General features: G+C 42.1%; 1 protein-coding gene and 1 long non-coding RNA gene across 2 annotated transcripts; one reads left to right on the plus strand and one right to left on the minus strand.

Moving 5' to 3' along the window:
- Positions 1 to 817: 817 nt before the first annotated feature.
- LOC125307524 lies at positions 818 to 5,692 on the plus strand. Its single transcript, XR_007195732.1, has 5 exons — positions 818 to 1,027; positions 1,115 to 1,176; positions 4,655 to 4,817; positions 5,049 to 5,126; positions 5,361 to 5,692. It is a non-coding gene; the product is annotated as an uncharacterized LOC125307524 (long non-coding RNA).
- A 5,018-nt stretch (positions 5,693 to 10,710) lies between these two features.
- LOC125307486 (intestinal mucin-like protein) lies at positions 10,711 to 17,058 on the minus strand. Its single transcript, XM_048263492.1, has 18 exons — positions 16,533 to 17,058; positions 16,136 to 16,401; positions 15,773 to 15,944; positions 15,437 to 15,684; positions 15,085 to 15,268; positions 14,731 to 14,923; positions 14,210 to 14,382; positions 13,931 to 14,000; positions 13,699 to 13,820; positions 13,535 to 13,566; positions 13,248 to 13,416; positions 13,060 to 13,100; positions 12,818 to 12,943; positions 12,159 to 12,257; positions 11,933 to 12,061; positions 11,721 to 11,760; positions 11,288 to 11,408; positions 10,711 to 11,114 (listed from the first exon to the last, which is right to left on the minus strand). Exons 2-18 carry the CDS (start codon positions 16,370 to 16,372, stop codon positions 10,910 to 10,912), a joined length of 2,361 nt encoding a protein of 786 aa, XP_048119449.1. The 5' UTR covers positions 16,373 to 16,401; positions 16,533 to 17,058; the 3' UTR covers positions 10,711 to 10,909.
- Between the last annotated feature and the right edge of the window lie 1,700 nt (positions 17,059 to 18,758).

An 18,758-nucleotide genomic window follows, 5' to 3' on the forward strand; every position in this document is an offset into this window, starting at 1 on the left:
ATGACTCTTTGGTGTCTCAGGGCCTGTCCACACGGAGACGATTTTTAGGTTAAACGCAGAGGTTTTGCTTCGCCTTGGCCGAGCGTCCAAACGAATCCTGTAAACGCACTGCCCGAAACCGCACTTTTCTGAAACCTGGTCCCAGAGTGGAAAAATCTGAAACCGTAGCGTGTTTGAATTTGTTTAGACAGCTAAACCGCGACATCCTGCTTTATGTGATCGATGATGTCATCGCCACACCTCAGCTGCCCTGGACTTGCACTTATAGTATTGCCTAACAATACTAGTTTTCATACATGACATTACCTACGATTACACTCCGTAAGATAAATATCACAACTGGTGCTGCGCAGCGCCGATAGCTTATGACTTGGTGGACTGAACATTGTTTTTCCCGGTCTTTTTTTATGCATTCTAGCTACTGTCAGTGACGCGAGAGAACTTAAGTTATTAGAAAAGTGCGGTGTAAGTTTAGGCTACATTAATTTGTGCGTAGTGCCAGTGTCATTCATTTATTTTACATGTCTTACAACATATATACATGCATTCACAGTCAGTGAAATCAGATATAAGCATACAAAGACGCTTAGAACTCACGTTAAGCCGACGGTAGCACACTGAATGCAAATGCGCGATTTGATGCAGGCAAACGTATTGACTGAAGGTTTTATAGCAATATTATAAATGTGGCGACAGAATAGCCTAGAACTTGGGTAAGCCTTGCGTTTAGTAGCCTAATTGCGGTGATAGCCAAAACTAGTGTGAATCACGGACTATCCTACAACCAAAGAAAGTAAAGGTGATTAGTAGGCCTACCTGCGTTAGCCAAATAAAGGACGGGACTGCACCCTTCACAAACCGTAAAATAGTCAGTCTTATCAGGACCCCTTTCTTGCACTTTCATAAATAATTCGCATTAGTTTAATATTTAATTACAAAGAAAATCCTATTTTGCCTCTTCCAGTGTAGAGCTCATACACTGAGGGCAGTGTAAGCTCTCATACAATGGAGAAACCTGTAGGTAAAGGTATGTGTATAGGTTTACCTGTAAAAATTGTGCTTGATATATTACTCTTTTCAAGACTGATACATGTGGAATCTTATGCGTTTTCAGATGAGCCGCCTGATGGCCATCTTCCTGCATGGACCCACATGATTGATGGCAGAGTGCAACAGGTGAAGAGTAAAACTGAAAATTCCTATTGTGAAGTGAAAAAATAGAACTAATCCTGTTCATTCAAAAAATGAAATACCCTTTTTGGTCTACAACTGAGATACCAAAATCCTCTTAAATTGTCTTTATGAACTTTAATTAAATAACCTGTATGGAAATGACTGGCTTCCTGCACCACTATAGTCCAGTGGACAGAAAGGTGAACCCGGAAATGTTGAGTACACCAAAGTTTTATGATGGAAATATATAGTATGGGTTCCCAGCATGCAGAAACTGCCGGATGCTAATTTGCATATGTTGGGCAATTTGTGTATTTGAACTAATTAGCATAAATTAGCATAATCACCTATATTGATCATATTATAAGAGCTGCTTGGCCAAAATGGACCATGTTAGTATGTTTTTAGGGGTTACTGGAGATGCTGAGTCCATATCTGACATTTTCAAGATTCAAAATCACTATTTAAACTTGGTCACGTTTTTACTCTCATTAAGCTGATTTTGCTGAGTTTTTGGGGGCGATTTTTGGAGGATAAAAATGTTCAGTGTTTAGGAATAATTTGGATCCTCAAGTTATTTCTGAATTCCACAATCATTTTGGAAATAGCTATTCACTGGCCCTCTGCTGTGACTCACAATTGAGTAACAAAGGGAAGAACTAGCCTCTACTACTCCTCACTGTCCTCATCCGTTGTCCTGTCGCCATCTTCTCCAGACTCTTCATCCCTGTCCTTCTGCTGTTTTTGCTGTGTAAATATATTGCAACATGTAACATCACTGCCTTTGCAGAAACAATAATTAGTACAGGCTAGGCCTGCAGCTGCACAGCTGCACTTTCCAGATACATGTATACACTGTTTTAACCCAGCTTTGCAGTTACAGCTGATAACATCTAACAAATCAGGAGGAGCAACAGGACTTGAATCGAGGGTGGGCAAGTTCCTCTCCTTTCTTCATACCTGTCTTCTAACTCCCTCCAAACGCGGTTATATCCACAGCCGGTGGATCAGGATGGTCTGCTTCTTTCCAAAGCAGCACCTGTAGATGGTCACGTTTTCCATTGAGGAGCAAGTTGCGTTCTGTAGGAGACAGTGTCTTCAGTGCTGGAGGAGCCGGGAGTGGGAGACCTCACCGCCAGGGATGAATTACTGCACGGGCCTACTGGGCCCGGCCCAGGGGCCCAAGGGGTCAGGGAGCCCTGAAGCCCAAGCCTTTGCATGAAATCATTGTCTCAATATCAACACATCAGGATGTAGGCTATGAATCTGATTGAATTTAGTATTGGCCATCCCCAAAATGCACCAGAATACAGGAAATCACATCAAACAAATTAAAACATTTCTGAGGAAGGACCTCCAAACCCCCCTTCCACATATGCGACAATTAATGGGGGACCCTTAATACATCTGGGCCCAGGGGCCCGAAAGTTCATAATCCGTCCATGCTCACCGCTAGGTGGAGGCCCAAGCAAAAGGATCCGAAGAGAACCCTTGTAAGGGGTACTAAAAAGCTTACAGAGGCCTTCAGTAGAAGCCGCAGGAGGAGACCAGCCGTCGCCTGGACCTAGCTACGGGAGAAATGCTTGCCTGAAGAGGGTTTTGATGCAGTGGCCACGGCGGAGAAGGACTTCACGCGACTGGGAGAGCGGTCTGAGGAAGCGGCCTTGGAAAATAAGGTAGTGACGCTGGCCTGGGCGCTGACTTCACCGAGAGAAGACCTTGAGCCCCTGCCCCCGCCGGACAGCTTTAGGCTGGAGTTGGCGGTGGCCCTGGCTGCGGAGCAGAGCAGAGGTGGAGCGGCAATGAGGTGGTGCCTTGAGGATGGACGGTTGGCGGAGCCTGTTCAAGTCGGCCTGTTCACCGGTGCTCTTTAGAAAAATAAGGGGGAAAAAAGTTTGTTGTGTGAAATCCGATGGCATGAGCCAGAGAGGTCTAGGCCGTGGCGCGATCGTGGCGGTGTGGAGTGGCCGAAACAGCGGAGGACAGCTCTGCGACAAGGCAGCAGAGGAGGGACGCCAACGTCGGTAGCTGTAGCTGTGCGCAGCGTAGTCCGACTGCGATGGAACTGGAGTCTGCTGCCCCAACTGGCGAGTCGACGGAGTGGAGCATCGGAGGTGCAGTGCCAGTTACGGTGCTCAGCGCCGGGGAGTCTGTGGCAGTGGAGGCTAGGCCCGCCAGGTGTTGGAGGAACGTTGCGGTGGTGCAAACTGCGAAAGTGCGACCTGAGGGCGTTCTCTGAAGGGAGCTGGGGACGAGAGGCGACAGACCAGGTGACTGCTAGCACGCCCCGCATTGGGCCGCTGGTGGTTGTGGTTTCCCAGGGTGAGTAGGGCTCTTGCGGTGTGTGCACCCCACCTGCTGTGTGGCAGTGCCAGAGACTAACTGCTGGACTGAATGTGGGAATGCCCGCGCCGAGGATGGCAATGGCTTGTTGGGGGAGCTGTGCAACGCCAGCGTGCTGGACTGTGCTTGAGATTCCCACGATGTTTCGTGCTGGGGATTCTGGGAGAACTGAATGATCATCTCAATACCAATGTTTCCCAAAAGGCTTGTCCCAAGGAGAACAGTATTACCTTAAACACACATGAGGAAACTGAACAGTCAAATCAGTAGACTAGGATAAGCTAGCCAACTATGCTACTTTGTTTACAATATTTCCAGGCTTCAACCAGACAGCTGAATGTGGTAAGAGTTGTAATAGAAATAGTAGGCCAAAGCTATAGGCTAATCTGCATAAAGTGTGCTGTCATAAATATCAGACATTCAGTATTCTCTCTTTTTATATCAGGATATAAAATAATACAGATATATTACATTGTAATCCTCTGGTACTCTAAGGTAGGCTATTGAAATGTCTAGCCCCAAAAAAAAAAAAAAAAAATCAAGGTTTGTATCAAACCGTGGGTCAAAAATCGTGATACAAATCGAATTGTTAGGTTGGTGTATCGTTACAGCCCTACTGTATATCGCTACAGCCCTATCCTCCAAAAATCTGTACCAAAAAACTCAGCAAAATCAGCTTAATGAGAGTAAAATGTGACCAAACCAAGTTTAAATAGTGATTTTGAATCTTGAAAATGTCAGATATGGACTCAGCATCTCCAGTAACCCCTAAAAACATACTAACATTGTCCATTTTGGCCAAGCAGATGCTAATTAGCTCAATTACACAAATTGCCCAACATATCCAAACTAGCATCCGGCAGTTTCTGCATGCTGGGAACCCATACTATATATTTCCATCATAAAACTTTGGTGTACTCAACATTTCCAGGTCCACAATGGGGCTCTATGGGCTGTCCACCGGACTACTAGCGGGAATGCTCTCAACACCTTTCACATTGCATAATGACCTAAAATATTATATTTTAAATGAAATATAAACTATTTAATTTCCTGTAGTAGTGTGTCCTATAGTAATACATTCACATTTTACATATGTACCTTTAACACACCCCATCCCCTCCTCCTCTGTCTACAGGTAAAGGTGATAACCAGTATTCATTCATTTTCCATTCTTCACCGGGACTAATGTGGCTGCTGACCATGAGTATTATAACAAAGTTGTGGAGAAATGCCTCCTTCAAAGAGCAAAAATCCTGACATCTACCCCTACCGAGGCACTCCTTCACAAGCAGGAGCTGGTCAGTAATCATATGAGCCTGTTTTCTCTGTATATAAGTTCTGTGCAGCTTGAATTAGACATATAATATGTACTGTACATATGTGCATAATATGTGGGATTCATGTATCCTATAAATATCAAATATTCTCCAACTGAATCCAGCTCTGAAAATGTGTGCAAATGAATCTAAAATCACCATGCTTTGAGACATAACTAACACACCGTATTTGTGTCTTTGAATGTTTTTTAGGTTGACATAAATTCATGTTTAGTGGGCATTCAGGAATTCAGATCTATGAGACGTGCGATGGATCAGCAACTGAACATGGTAGTCTTTTCCAAGTACAATATACTGTAGTTTCAAGTAATTTCCTCAGTGTCAGATATGCTGTAGCCTTTCCCTTAGCTGTGTGATATAGTTTGGCTTTGCTGTATTCGATCTGACATTAAAAGAACGTACAGAATATATTAAGACTCAATGAAATTGTGAAAAAGTGTTAGTCTTATCTTTTTTGTGAATGAATCGCTTGGATCACTGAAATCAGTTTGCTTTTTTCTGCAGTCTAATAACGCTGTAGGGAAGAAGAGAAGACAGAGGGGAAAAGGCACGTGCTGTCGCTAAGACAGAGGCTCAGGAGTCCACTGATAAAGCTGAGAGTATGGAAACCCGTAAACCACCTGAGAAAGAAATGCTCCAAGGTGTAACCAAAGATATGACGCCTCAAACCGAGAGCAACACACCTACATGTATCCAAGAACCAAAGATTAAAGAGAATGAAAACAATGTCTGTGCGACTAAAGGAGTTTCTGAGTTCCTTGCATCAACTGTGGATGAGGAAGATGAAGATAAGAAATTCGATGTGTTTGTCCTCTCTACTGATGTGTCCTCCTCGCACACCACACCGGTCCCTAACGATGTCATGGCTGTGGTTTCATTGATGCTATTGAGAGTAATGAGGAAGAGGCAGAAAGAAAAGTAGAGACCATGAAACGTCAGCTCAATGCCAAATGCTCCTCTGCCACAGTGGTAAGAATCTGCCTTTTAATGTGTTTCATTTTTTTCTTTAGTAGTACAGTAAATGATTAGGCTTACTTGTTTCCTTCAATACTATGGTGAGTAGTTGTAGTCAATAATATCAGGGAAATGCTGTAAAAGAGCTTAAAGGAATTATCCGGAGTAAAATGCACTTTAGATCAATTTACGGATGATTGGGAGTACATACGTTAAGTTGACATCAAAATCATGTCATTCGGATGTGTTTTGAGAAAGTTCGATTTTACCGTTTTTAGTCAAAACTCGTTAGCCTGGAAGTGACCCAGGCAGGTTACTCCACACTCGGCAATCGACTCCTATGGACTTTCCCCTAAAGATGGCAGCTGCAGCAGCAGCAGCAACATTTCCGGAAAGGTACTGGCTTGATGAAATTCATTCTGGACTCTATATCCGACCACATAAAGACCTCGGGATACTTCGGTTTGGCTTTAGGGACCCACTACTCACTACCACGTAAGTGTAATGTTGTTTGGAACTGTAGAAGAGGTATAAAAATAGCGTTTTGTAGCGGCGAAATGACGGGTCATGTCCCTGACAAAGACAGGGATCACCAGAGGCCCACTGACTCTCATCATAAGGAGGAAACTGAGAAAGCCACCAAGGAGGTTTCAGAGCTTCCTAAGGATGAGAAACTGGAGGCTCTACAGGTTTTGTCCACGACTGAGTATTCTTCCATCACAACTCCAGTAAGTGGTGTTTCACATTGAACTTCTCCTTGAATCTTTGGATGTTTTGATAGTGTTACGCACAGTAATGGCACAGGGCCATTTCTGTTTGCAGGATGAACGCGTAAGTGAAGTTCCTGTGATGGACACCAAAGGACATGTTGGGACGTTTATGAGTTCCTTAAAGGCGCTCTAAGCGATGTTGGGTAACGTCACTTTTGATGGCTACTCCTTCCCGCTCCCTCCCGTGCAGTTGAAACTCTCCTAAACCCGAATCTCATCGGTGATTGGATGGAACAGTTTATTATGATTTTATGGTCCAGGTTGAACCAGGTTTCTGTTGCCGTTTTTGGAGACTGGCCTGTGCACAGAGATCACATTTTTTACAGTGTACTCAGGGCACAGGCAGCTAGCGGATGGTGAGGTGATGTTTGCTGTATGTTATAAAACATGTTTTAGCTTAGAAACCGCGTAACATCGCTTAGAGCCCCTTTAAGGATGAGAAAATATATGCAGGTTTTATCCACCTCCCTTGCAACTCCAGTGTCTTTTTTTAAAAGTTATTTGTATCTCCTTGAATCAAAAGGATTTTTGATAGCTGGACAGTGCTATAGTGTCAAAAACTATTTGGACACATTGATAAATGCACATTTGCCATTTTCTCAGCAGTCCCAGGTGTCTGTGAGGTTCCTGCTGTGATGGACACTGAACAATATATTGGGGACACTGAGTCCTCTCTGACGTCACCTCAGCAGGAGGTAGGCCTCTCTGCAGCTGCAGAGACAGCCTCTGGTCAGAAGGTCATTGAGGAGCATCAGGCTCATAAGCAGGACTCTGAGAACACCTTGGAGGAGATTTCTGAAATGCAGGCAGGGTTTACTGATAGGGCTGACAGATTAGTCACCCGTTTGACTGGTCAGAAAAAAGCGCACAGCTAGAGCATAGCGCATACTGTCGTCTCACAACCACTTCTCAGTGGAGAAGAAGCCATGGGCGACAGTCAGATTTCTGGCCCGGCGTGACCTCATTCATGGTGGACTCACAAAATGTTTTGATGATCGTCCTGAAATGATTGGCCGTGGAAGTCACCTTTTAATAATGCAAAACAAGGGCTGTTCCTCACAGCGAGTGAAGAACTCGATTTTTTAGTCAAGTGGCTCAGCTCTACGTCTTCTGAATATGTGAAGAGGATAAGGGCTGTACAGCTGTAGGCCTACACGCCAGGTATCCTGATGTTGGACTAAGGATGTCATGGGAACACCTTGAAGAGGCATGTGGCGCTCCTGAAGTAGTTGAAAAAGCAGTTGTTGAAGGGATAGAATCCTTTCCAAAAATAACAAAGTAGGATCCCTTGAAACCATGTGGGCTGGGTGATCTGCTACAAGAAGTCCTCTCCGCTAAATCAGAAGGCTACTTGACTGGGCTCTGTTATATGGCGTCAGTCCAATTGTCAAAAAGTTACCACATCCTTTACAGGATGAATGGATCCACCAAGGTTACAGTACAAGAGAAATCATAATGTTTCGTTACCGCCATTCTCATTCTTTACCAACATTATGTTCACAGAAGCACAAGCACAAACGACCCCAGCTTTATCTTCAGCCTTGGCACAGGCCTGGTTAAATCCTGTGTTTAAGAAACAGACGCACGTTTGAACAGTTTGCCGTTACTGTTCATAAAACTGGAGTCACAACAACAGCTAATTCTCCATCTATCAGCTGTTCCCCTAACTTACCAGCTGATGCAAACAAGCAGTGTCTCATTCACAAAAACAAGCCCCACCCACTCAGACGATGTTGAGGATTCAGAGCAAAGCCTTTGCATGAGAGAAAGGCCTTTCTTACAGACAATGGGGTTTGTTATCACTGTTGCTCTTCTACTACACACCTAGCTAAAGTACTCTCCTTACTTGTTCTGGCGTTACTAAAACAGTAGGAAGATGTGCAACAGGATTCCAAGCACAGTCACTAGATGGCAAGACACAGGTGCTTCTTCCAATGCTCATAGAGTGCAATACCTGACAATTGTTCCAAGATACCAATGTTCACTCGTGTCTGGTTCCTTTTTTTGTCAAACTCCCTTTTCTTCTTCTTCCGTTCCTCCGACAGTCGCTTCTTGGGTCTCTTATTTGTCGATTGATCCATGATGAATGCAACAATTGCCTTGCAACTGGTTGTTTATATCTAGCCGGTCCAATGTTTAGGAGTGTGTCTGCCGTAAAGCATTTTCAAAACTACAATCTGACTACATTTTCGAGGCGCGATTGGATACTTCCGCTGAGTCACATCCGGATTTACCTGGACCGGGTCCAGAGAGTTGCATATTCGTTTTTTCCACAGAGAAGCGATAGTGGGAGACGAAGCACCCACCAAACGACCCAGAAAGTGTTGTAGAACCATCAGAACGACTGTTAACCTGCATTTTTGATAAAATTGTTGCATAGTGCTTCTTTAAGTGTTACTGCCTTATCAATGCAATCCGACACTTTTTTGCTTTGAGAGGCCCAGCCAAGCAAATCCGTTCCGACTGTGGGACAAATTTCGTGGGCGTCTGCAAGGAATTAAACATGATATCAGAGGAGTCGAGCATGAGGAGTTTCCTAACAGATGAAGGGTGTTGATGGAAATTCAACCCTCCACATGCCTCCCGTATGGGAAGGGCTTAGGAAAGGCTCATTGGGGGGGCCAGGCGATTCTTAGATTCTATGCTCCTTCAATCACCTCAACTCACTCAGGAAGTACTGCCAACATTCATGGCTGAATTGTCTGCTATAATGAATGCTAGACCTGAATGACTGGCCCAATCTGGAAGCAGGTGCAACACCTCGCCAATACATTTTGGGAATGATGGAGGCGAGAATACTTGGTCACTTTGCGGAATCGTTGCAAATGGCAAGTGAGCAAGCTGAACATAAAAAAAGGGGACATCATTCTCATGAAGGACAGTCAGGTCAAAAGAAATCAGTGGCCTGTCGGACTTGTCACCAAAGCATTCCACAGTAGCGATGGGAAAGTCAGGAAGGTTGAGCTGAAGGTTGCAAATCAAGGAAGCATCAAGATCTTCTTGGGGCCCATCTCGGAAGTGATTCTTCTTATGTCTTCAGATGAACAAGACTCTTTGTTGTAGTTAACTTGTTTGATTGTGTGTTACCTGTATATTGGTATTTACTAAATGTGATGTTCATGCAAATAGCTCAGCCATCTTGTTTTCACGTTTAGTTTTAAAGGAGCCATGATCGAGGCAGGTTATTTACCGCTCTGAATTGGCTACAGATGATTCCTTTCATTTTTCTATCCTTTCTGAATGCCCAGGAAACCATCATTTGTAAGTAGAAAATATTTTGTTAGCTTAAGGCAGTTAAAAGTGAAATGTCTCAGGCAATGTATTTACCACAATAATAATACTTTGTTTTAATGGGCTGTATTTACCATTTCAGTTAACAGTAACTACTTGTTAATTGCTCTTTATTTTCTAATAATGTCTCCTAAGATACATTTGTATTGTGTTTCCAAGAACTGCTAAGAACTGTACATTTTTGGTTCCGACTTTTCTTCAGTATTCAGACCTGTTAAGCTATATCTGTCGAGCTGTGAAGCCACTTCAAGGACAAGGACAGAATAGCTGTAGCCTATTTAATACAGGGTTGCTGATAGCCTAAGTATATTAAATAAAAAATATGTTTAACTATCTTTTTTCCCCGAATAAACTTGCTTCCTTTCAATGCTGGATTTCTCTTTCTTTTATCCTAGTATGATTACAACTCCAAACCGGGGCCTCTAGTCACCCTAGTCTAAGATAATTCACCAAAACATGTTTTTTTGCAACCTTTTCTACTCAGCTATTCCAGGGGTCCCAATTATTGTTGAGGGCCTAACAAAAATAGCACCAATGACAATGCATGTAGGGGAGAGTATAGGTTAATTTTGCTTTTGTCAAAGCCTGTCTAAATTAGTAGGATGCACACAACAGATTGATCTTTTTCCCCAATGTAAGGTTACATTCAAGCCATTCGCAACTACCATACCCAAAATATCAGTCTGTAAACATTTCTTGTTTTACCACAATAATGTCTCTGTTGTCTCTGTGCATCAGTTGCAGTCAACAGTTTTCTTTTCTTTTTTTAATCAATGCCAAGTTAAGGACTGAAGTATTTAGATAGATATTACTCTTAGAATTAAGTGTCACACACAAAATTGCTTTTGAGTTGCAATAAGTTTATTGATAAAGAAAAGGCAAGAGACAAACGTAGAGGGTACTTCATATAGAAACATGATGCTTCAGGGGCTAAAATAGATAAGACAAAATAAACACTTATACTACCTCGTAGTAACACTTTAAAACATTTCCTTTAAAACCGGCTGCACATCACATTTGTAATGCACTAGAAGGATTTCATCTTCTCCTTCTACGCAGTTTTGAGGAGGAAGTGGATTTTCCACCACAGTCTGTGGCATTGCAAGCACACGACTCAATGTAGATGTAGGAGTATAGAACTCTTTTGCCATCAGGGCAGATCAGCTCCACAACTTTCTTCTGCGTAGTCTCCTCCTGACAACAAGAGCAAGAATGCACCAGTCCGTTGGCCTGTGCCGAGTATCTATGAAGAGATGAACGTACACACATAAAGGTGGATGTGGTTTAGAATGTGACCAGTAACTTCATACAAAATATTGAAGTAATTTCACATCGCTTATTGATAAAGTTGATTGATCAGCACACGCATACAATACTTTTTTCTGATTCTAGAGAGTTCTGACTTATGATACTAACATGGATGATGTTCCACAGGAGCCTGCACAGGAGGTGAGCTCTACGTTCTCTGAGGTGGTACAGCCAAGGTAGGTCAGTTTGGTACTGTTCGTCTGAACATTACAGGTACTGCGCAGGGTACCTGTGGGAAATTAAAAGGTAAGAGGGTTTCATATAGAAGCTACTTGATAAAGATAGAGATATTTTCCAGTCACAGCACATGTAAACAGTATTGGTAATTAACATATATTACATTTATCACATTTATTTACATTCATTAATTTAGCTGATGCTTTGTCCAAAGTGACTTACAAAAGTTAAACTCTATAATTTGTCATTGGGGCCTGATAGTACCATCTCATGTAAATATCAATGCATTTTTATCACTGGCCTGTTAAAATGTATGCACTAATACATCAAATGAATACATTGAACATCTAATGGCAGCACTTACAGGTCTTGCAGCAGCCATCTGCATCTGTTGTCTCTGTTCCCTGTTACGAAACACAATGTTTATTTCACAATCTAAATGATGATATTTCATGTTGTTCATTGTGGTGTGACTTTAGAGACATTAACAGTAGATGAGAATTGCATCTGCTAAGTTCTTGCAGAATTGCAATACCTCTATTGGTCACAGGAGGGGACTATGAGGTAGATACTTACTGGGACACAGTTGTCTGGGTTGAACGAAGGGCACACCTTGGTGGATTTCACAGCCTCAAGTGATCCATCATGATTTTCGCATTTGTAGGTTATACATTTGTCATAAGTAGGCGACCATGTCTCGTTAACCTGTTATAATGGAAATAATATGTTTACATTTATAAAAAGGATTCAGTCCAGTAGTTTCTTTGAGGTGTCAATATGAATGAAAGGTCAAGGTTCATACTGGGATGCTGTGTGTAGTGTTATCTGGGAGTTTAACCACACAGCTGCTTGGTACGCATGTGCCACAACACTCTCCGGGAACTGGCTGGTATACATGGGTCTGAAAAAAAAAAGAAAATGATATTCACTTAGCTCATCTTTAAAGGAATCTCAAAATACAGGTAATATCCAGTCATTACTCATCACTCATCATGAGCTTTATCGGGTTTTTATGGGTAATGACACCCCCTAAAGGCAACTTATACATAACAGTTGACAATGCCACTGAATAACTGTTATCTAAAATAATAATCTTAACAATCTTAATTTCACTAGTTCACATTCTGGAATTAGACATTATAAAAGCATAATAGAAGTGCATGTTTGGCGAAGTCTCTGGCCAGGGTCCTGAAGTGCTTTGCGGAATCGTGCCGGAGTCGACTGCGCAGGCAGGAGTCGGGCAGGATTCCGCCATACACCCCTTTATTCTTTAACTATGGAAGACGGGAGGCGTGACGGGAGGTGGTAGGTTGCGAGCGGAGTAACGCCGATGCTGCAACTTTGGCAAGTAGACTGCGAATAAGTAACCTGACTGATTGAAGAAGTTCCGTCACACTCTTCCCAAACTTCCGTTTGTAAACGCCATTATTACATCATTAAATGTCTAATAGTTGTACAAACCTCCGGACAGTTTACAAAGCAGAGAAGAGGATAACATTTGACGGCATGGAGCTGAGTGTTGGGGTCCACTGTTGAGCCACAGGTACAGGACTCACAGGAATTGTTGGTGGGAACAGCTGCACCAGGCTATGAATTGAGTGGACAGAAGAGCGCAATCAAAACGACGTTACCAGATGGCACACACATACTATATCAATGTATTCATGGTCAAGCTGTACAGACAACTGCCTCCTCATTCTTACCTGGTACTCTTTGTTGTCGCGTACACAGACAGCTTTGGGCACTGCACGTGGAAACAAAGGCAATAGACTGCTTACAGTGCTATCTACTATCATAGATATGTTTCTCTTTGGTCACATTTTTTGTTTTGTCAGGCATCCAGTAATGAACTTGCTTTTGACACCATAGCCTTAAAGTTGTAAGCACTCACCACACGTTTGGCTTTGGCAGCAGCCATCAGTCTTGTTGACAATTTCATACCCAGGCTGGTCACAAGTGACAGTGATTGGCGGAGGACATGAGACTGGCTCACATTGGACGCTCAGTGTGTCAGGCTCACATGTGCATTGTTTGCAGTCAGTCTGCCAAGTCTCGTTTACCTACAAACAATTAAAATGTGCTTTAATTACTGTGACTATTACAAGCCAGTGTTTTTATTCAGTACATTTACTTGGAAAAGGTTTCTGGTTCAGTCTTGAAAAAAAAAACTCATCTTACCTTTTTAGGGTTGCCATCAGGGCCGGTACATTCTTTAGGAAGAATACATAAATTGATTAGAGTTACAGGTACTTAGAATTAGATTGCAAGTTGTTAATCTCATAATATTCATTGTTTTCAGGTTAATCCTCTTTATAATGTATACACTCATATTTAAGACTTACCACAAGAGGTGACACAGACATCAGAGTAAGTGCTGAACAGCGTTGTCCCTACTGGACAGGAGCAACCCTCCTTCATGTCAGTACTGTTACTGCTTATGAGGTCCATGTACTTGATGTTGTAGCTGAGGGGTAAAATAATGCATATGTTACATTCACTGTATTTCAAAAGCAAAACTGGAGTACATGTGTAATGGTGCAAAATAGCTGAAAACTCAAAAAGAAGTCTCTTTACTTGGAGTTGCAGGTTGGCTCCACAGATGGGCCGCAAGCCGTGTACACCTTTGTTGCTGGGCATTTATATGCTACAACAAAGCACAAAACACATTCCAGGTTGTTTACCGGTAATTCAAGACCACAACTTCCTCTAAAGAAATACTGTCCATATCAATGTGATATAAGAGTATTGCTCAAATTGTCCACATGCCAACTAAGTAAATAAATTAGACTTAATACTGTCTACATGATTTGAATAAACAAATTAGAAACTGCTAGAAAATATATGTGCCCTTACCACACTCGCCATTGGTAGAGTCTCTCCAGTCCACACACACTCCAGCTTGGGCACAAGCAGAGGCATATCCCTGTAGACTGGCACAGCCAGATGTTGTTTTGGTACACACATCAGATTTGCAGCCTTCCACATACGCCCCTGAAGGAACCACCTTCCGGCATGCCTCAAATATTCTAATACAGCAAAGACATTGTGTGTGAATGGAGACTCTAGGATATACACTCATTAAACAATTACCATGTTGTCTCAGCTCCATGGACACAGTGAAAATGTCACAGTTTTGGAATAAAATCTCTGCGTGCACATGGAAATAGAGATGATGGAAACATACAAACAAATTCAACAGGTCTATATTATAACATTTAAATCAATTCAATGTAATCTGGTGTTAACTAAACATACCATAGTTTGAGGAAAAACATGTTTCTGTAATCAAAAGCTTATTCCCTCATCAATAGCCTTAAACTGTAATAGTTTCTCCTTCTCGTTTAACTGCTTTTTGATTCAAAGCTGGTACTTACACACTGTTTATGATCTCACAGATGGAGGGCTTGCAAACTGGAGCAGTGGTCTTAGGTGGTAATGTTGGGATAGGGGTTGGGGTTATTTCGCAAGTCTCACCGGGGACTAGCCAGGAGTGAGCTGTCACAGAGCAAGCTGTAACTTGGCCATCAGGTGAACGGCAATCATTCTCTTTTGAGTTATCACAGGTACCTAGAAAGCAATACAGATACAGACTTCTAAGCATGAGTCATGCAGAGTAGCCTACATAAAGCCAAAGCTGTTGGTTTGTATTCAGTAGGTGTCTAAAATACACATATACCACTGCAGTCCATTCCATTTCATCAAAGATAATTAATTAACTATATACTCACCACACTGTCCCTCGGTATTGTTTTTGAAAAGAGAGAAGGGCAGGTCTATGCCAAAGGAGGATCCGGTGTAGGTCACCTGAGCCTCAATCAATGGGATTGCTAGCACAGTCTCCAAGCCTGTGCTTGTGATGATGAAATCTCCATTTTTGAAAGCGGGGTAGACACGCTTTTGGTTAACAATAACCTGTGCATAGTTTAAAGATACAAAGTAAATCCAACAGAAGTATTGTATTGTTGATTAGAGGTATGGCCTTCAAAGAAGTCTTAATATTTCATATTAAGATAAAATAAAAGTTTACATTATGTAGTGAATCAACAGGGAGGAATTAATACAACTCTGTAAAGTAATTACCATATTGAGGACTCCATTTGCAGTTAACGTCTGTGTAAGGACAACCTCATAAGATTTGTAATATATTGTCAAGGATTGTGGACAAAATGAGCTGCCACTGCCACAGTCATGGTAGTCTATGACGACCTTGAAGTTGTTGTAGTTAGGTGTGATTTCTTGGACCAAAACATAAGAACAATTTTCCCGAATATCGTAGTCTTGCCCGTCAAATGTCACATAGTGAGAGCCTCCCCATCCATTACAAGAGCCTGTGATAAAGAAAGATATTGAACATCATGGATATTGTATAAGCAGTTATTCATATAGCTATTGCTGTGTAAATTATTCAAAACCTACATTCGCATTCATATGTGGAGCAGCATCCGTTTTCCTCAAATATTTCCACAGGATTTCTGCCATTTTCGCAGTTTGGTTTTACAATTGGTTTGCACTGAACTGATGTATACACAACCTTTCCATTTTCACATGTTGCATTTGTGCAACTATTCATCTGCCAAGATTCACCGTTCTGTTGTTTCATTTAAGGGGGGAAATATTATTATTATTAGATATATTTTAATAGTATGTTTAAATTAAAATAAAAATGAAATTTGATATCCACATGATATACTAATGTTATACTCATGTTAAATCTATAATCTGATCATTTTAACTGAAACAATAGAAATGTCTAATACATTCAGCCTTTTTATTTCTCACCTTTCTTGGTGGCACAAGTGTGTTGCAATCTGGCTCAAACGTGGTGGTTGCAGGAGTGGTTGTTGAAGCAGATATTGAGGAGGAATATGTTGTGTAAACAGTTGTTGTTGGGCTCACTGTGGTCCTTACAACAGTGGTGGATGAAATAGTGGTGGGAGATGGAGTAGAGCCACAAGGTTTTGACTCCTTTACCACATTACATGTTCCATTGCAGTAAGCTATGTAGCACCATCCCATTCCATCAGTCACATTGTACACACTGGACCCTTCATAAAGGTAAAACAAATAGACAAATGATACACCTGATGTGTTTTCACAAACTTATTTCAATTATTAAATAATTTAAAATAATTTCACATTTTTAATATAAATATTCTCAAATATTTTTTATAATTACCTGGAAGATAACTGGTTCCATTTACTATGCAGGAACAAGGTCCCGATGTTGTTGGAGGTAATGTTCCGGTGATGTGTGGCAGTGTTTGAGTCAGTGGAGCAATAGATGTCTCCAAAGTTGTTGAAACTGTTGTGAAACCTGTTGTTGTTGTCCCCAAAGTTGTCTCAACTCTTGGTGGTTTAGTAGTTGTTGTGGTTACAGTAGTGGGTGTTGTTGTCAGTGGTTCCGAGGTTGTAGTTGTCTCTTTAATTGTCTCTGTTGTTGTTTGTGGTGTTGTGCCAGTAATGTTAGCGAGAGTCTTTGTAATGGGACCAATCAATGTTGTATATGCTGTGCTGAAAATGGTTGTAGACTCCCCTGTTACCTTTGGTGTTGTCAGTGTTATCACAGGTAAAGTAGCTGTGACTGGCTCAAGGGATGTTTTAACTGTGGTAAATTCTGTTGTAGTCTGTATAGAAGGTGTTGAGGTAACAACTCCATGTGACGCACTGGAGGGTTTTGTTGTTGCACCCGTCACAGGATTAAATGTTGTGGGTTTTGATGTTACAACAGGGCCTGAAGTTTTGTTTGGCCCAGCAATTGCTTGATGTTGATAGTTTACCTGTTGTGGTGGTTTCTTCCACAATAATCGTTGTAGATGCCGTTGTTGGCTCAGTGGTTTCAACCCTTGGTGGTTTAGTAGATGTGGAAGATTTCTCTGTTGTAGTGTCAGCTTGAACTGTGGTTGTAGGTGCTTTTGTTGTGGTGGTGGCAGTAGTTGGACCAGATGTAATCACAACTGAAGTTGAGGTTTCTGTGCTTTGAACCGGTGTTTCAGTAGAAGTTGATGGTGATCTAGTTGTTGTTGTATCTACAACAATCTGTGTTGTTGAGGAAGTTGTTGGCAGTGTAGTCTCAACCTTTGGTGGCCTAGTTGATGTAATTCCCTCTGTTGTTGTCTCAAATACAGTTGTTGTGATTGGCTTGACTGTTGTGGTAATAGTGATGGGTTTAGATGTTACAACAGGGCCTGAAGTTTGTGTGCTTGGCCCAGCAGTTGCGCTTGATGTTGATAGTTTACCTGTTGTGGTGGTTTCTTCCACAATAATCGTTGTAGATGCTGTTGTTGGCCCAGTAGTTTCAACCCTTGGTGGATTAGTAGATGTTGTGGCAGATTCCGCTGTTGTAGTTTCAGCTTGAGCTGTTGTTGTAGGTGCTTTTGTTGTGGTGGTGGCAGTAGTTGGACCAGATGTAATCACAGCGGAAGTTGAGGTTTCTGTGCTTGAGACAGGTGTTTCAGTAGAAGTTGATGGTGACCTAGTTGTTGTTGTGTCAACAACAATCTGTGTTGTTGAGGAAGTTGTTGGCAGTGTAGTCTCAACCTTTGGTGGCCTAGTTGATGTAATTCCCTCTGTTGTTGTCTCAAATACAGTTGTTGTCGTTGGCTTGCCTGTTGTTGTGGTAACAACTGTGGGTTTTGATGTTACAACAGGGCCTGAAGTTTGTGTGCTTGGCCCAGCAGTTGCGCTTGATGTTGATAGTTTACCTGTTGTGGTGGTTTCTTCCACAATAATCGTTGTAGATGCTGTTGTTGGCCCAGTAGTTTCAACCCTTGGTGGATTAGTAGATGTTGTGGCAGATTCCTCTGTTGTAGTTTCAGCTTGAGCTGTGTTTGTAGGTGCTTTTGTTGTGGTGGTGGCAGTAGTTGGACCAGATGTAATCACAGCGGAAGTTGAGGTTTCTGTGCTTGAGACAGGTGTTTCAGCAGAAGTTGATGGCGACCTAGTTGTTGTTGTGTCTACAACAATCTGTGTTGTTGAGGAAGTTGTTGGCAGTGTAGTCTCAACCTTTGGTGGCCTAGTTGATGTAATTCCCTCTGTTGTTGTCTCAAATACAGTTGTTGTCGTTGGCTTGCCTGTTGTTGTGGTAACAACTGTGGGTTTTGATGTTACAACAGGGCCTGAAGTTTGTGTGCTTGGCCCAGCAGTTGCGCTTGATGTTGATAGTTTACCTGTTGTGGTGGTTTCTTCCACAATAATCGTTGTAGATGCTGTTGTTGGCCCAGTAGTTTCAACCCTTGGTGGATTAGTAGATGTTGTGGCAGATTCCTCTGTTGTAGTTTCAGCTTGAGTTGTTGTTGTAGGTGCTTTTGTTGTGGTGGTTGCAGTAGTTGGACCAGATGTAATCACAGCTGAAGTTGAGGTTTCTGTGCTTGAGACAGGTGTTTCAGTGGAGGTTGAATGTAAT

This window comes from Alosa alosa, chromosome 14, assembly GCF_017589495.1.
Source record: "Alosa alosa isolate M-15738 ecotype Scorff River chromosome 14, AALO_Geno_1.1, whole genome shotgun sequence".
In the NCBI taxonomy this organism is placed as follows: domain Eukaryota; kingdom Metazoa; phylum Chordata; class Actinopteri; order Clupeiformes; family Clupeidae; genus Alosa; species Alosa alosa.

What these genes read in the sequence shown, in the direction of transcription:
- LOC125307486 (XM_048263492.1), bottom strand. Translation starts at nt 16,372, where the DNA reads ATGGGATGGTGCTACATAGCTTACTGCAATGGAACATGTAATGTGGTA. An exon ending in CAAATGGAGTCCTCAATATG is followed by an intron (nt 15,269 to 15,436) that starts GTAATTACTTTA and finishes AACTATGCACAG; the next exon opens with GTTATTGTTAACCAAAAGCG. An exon ending in TGTCTGTGTCACCTCTTGTG is followed by an intron (nt 13,567 to 13,698) that starts GTAAGTCTTAAA and finishes TTCTTCCTAAAG; the next exon opens with AATGTACCGGCCCTGATGGC.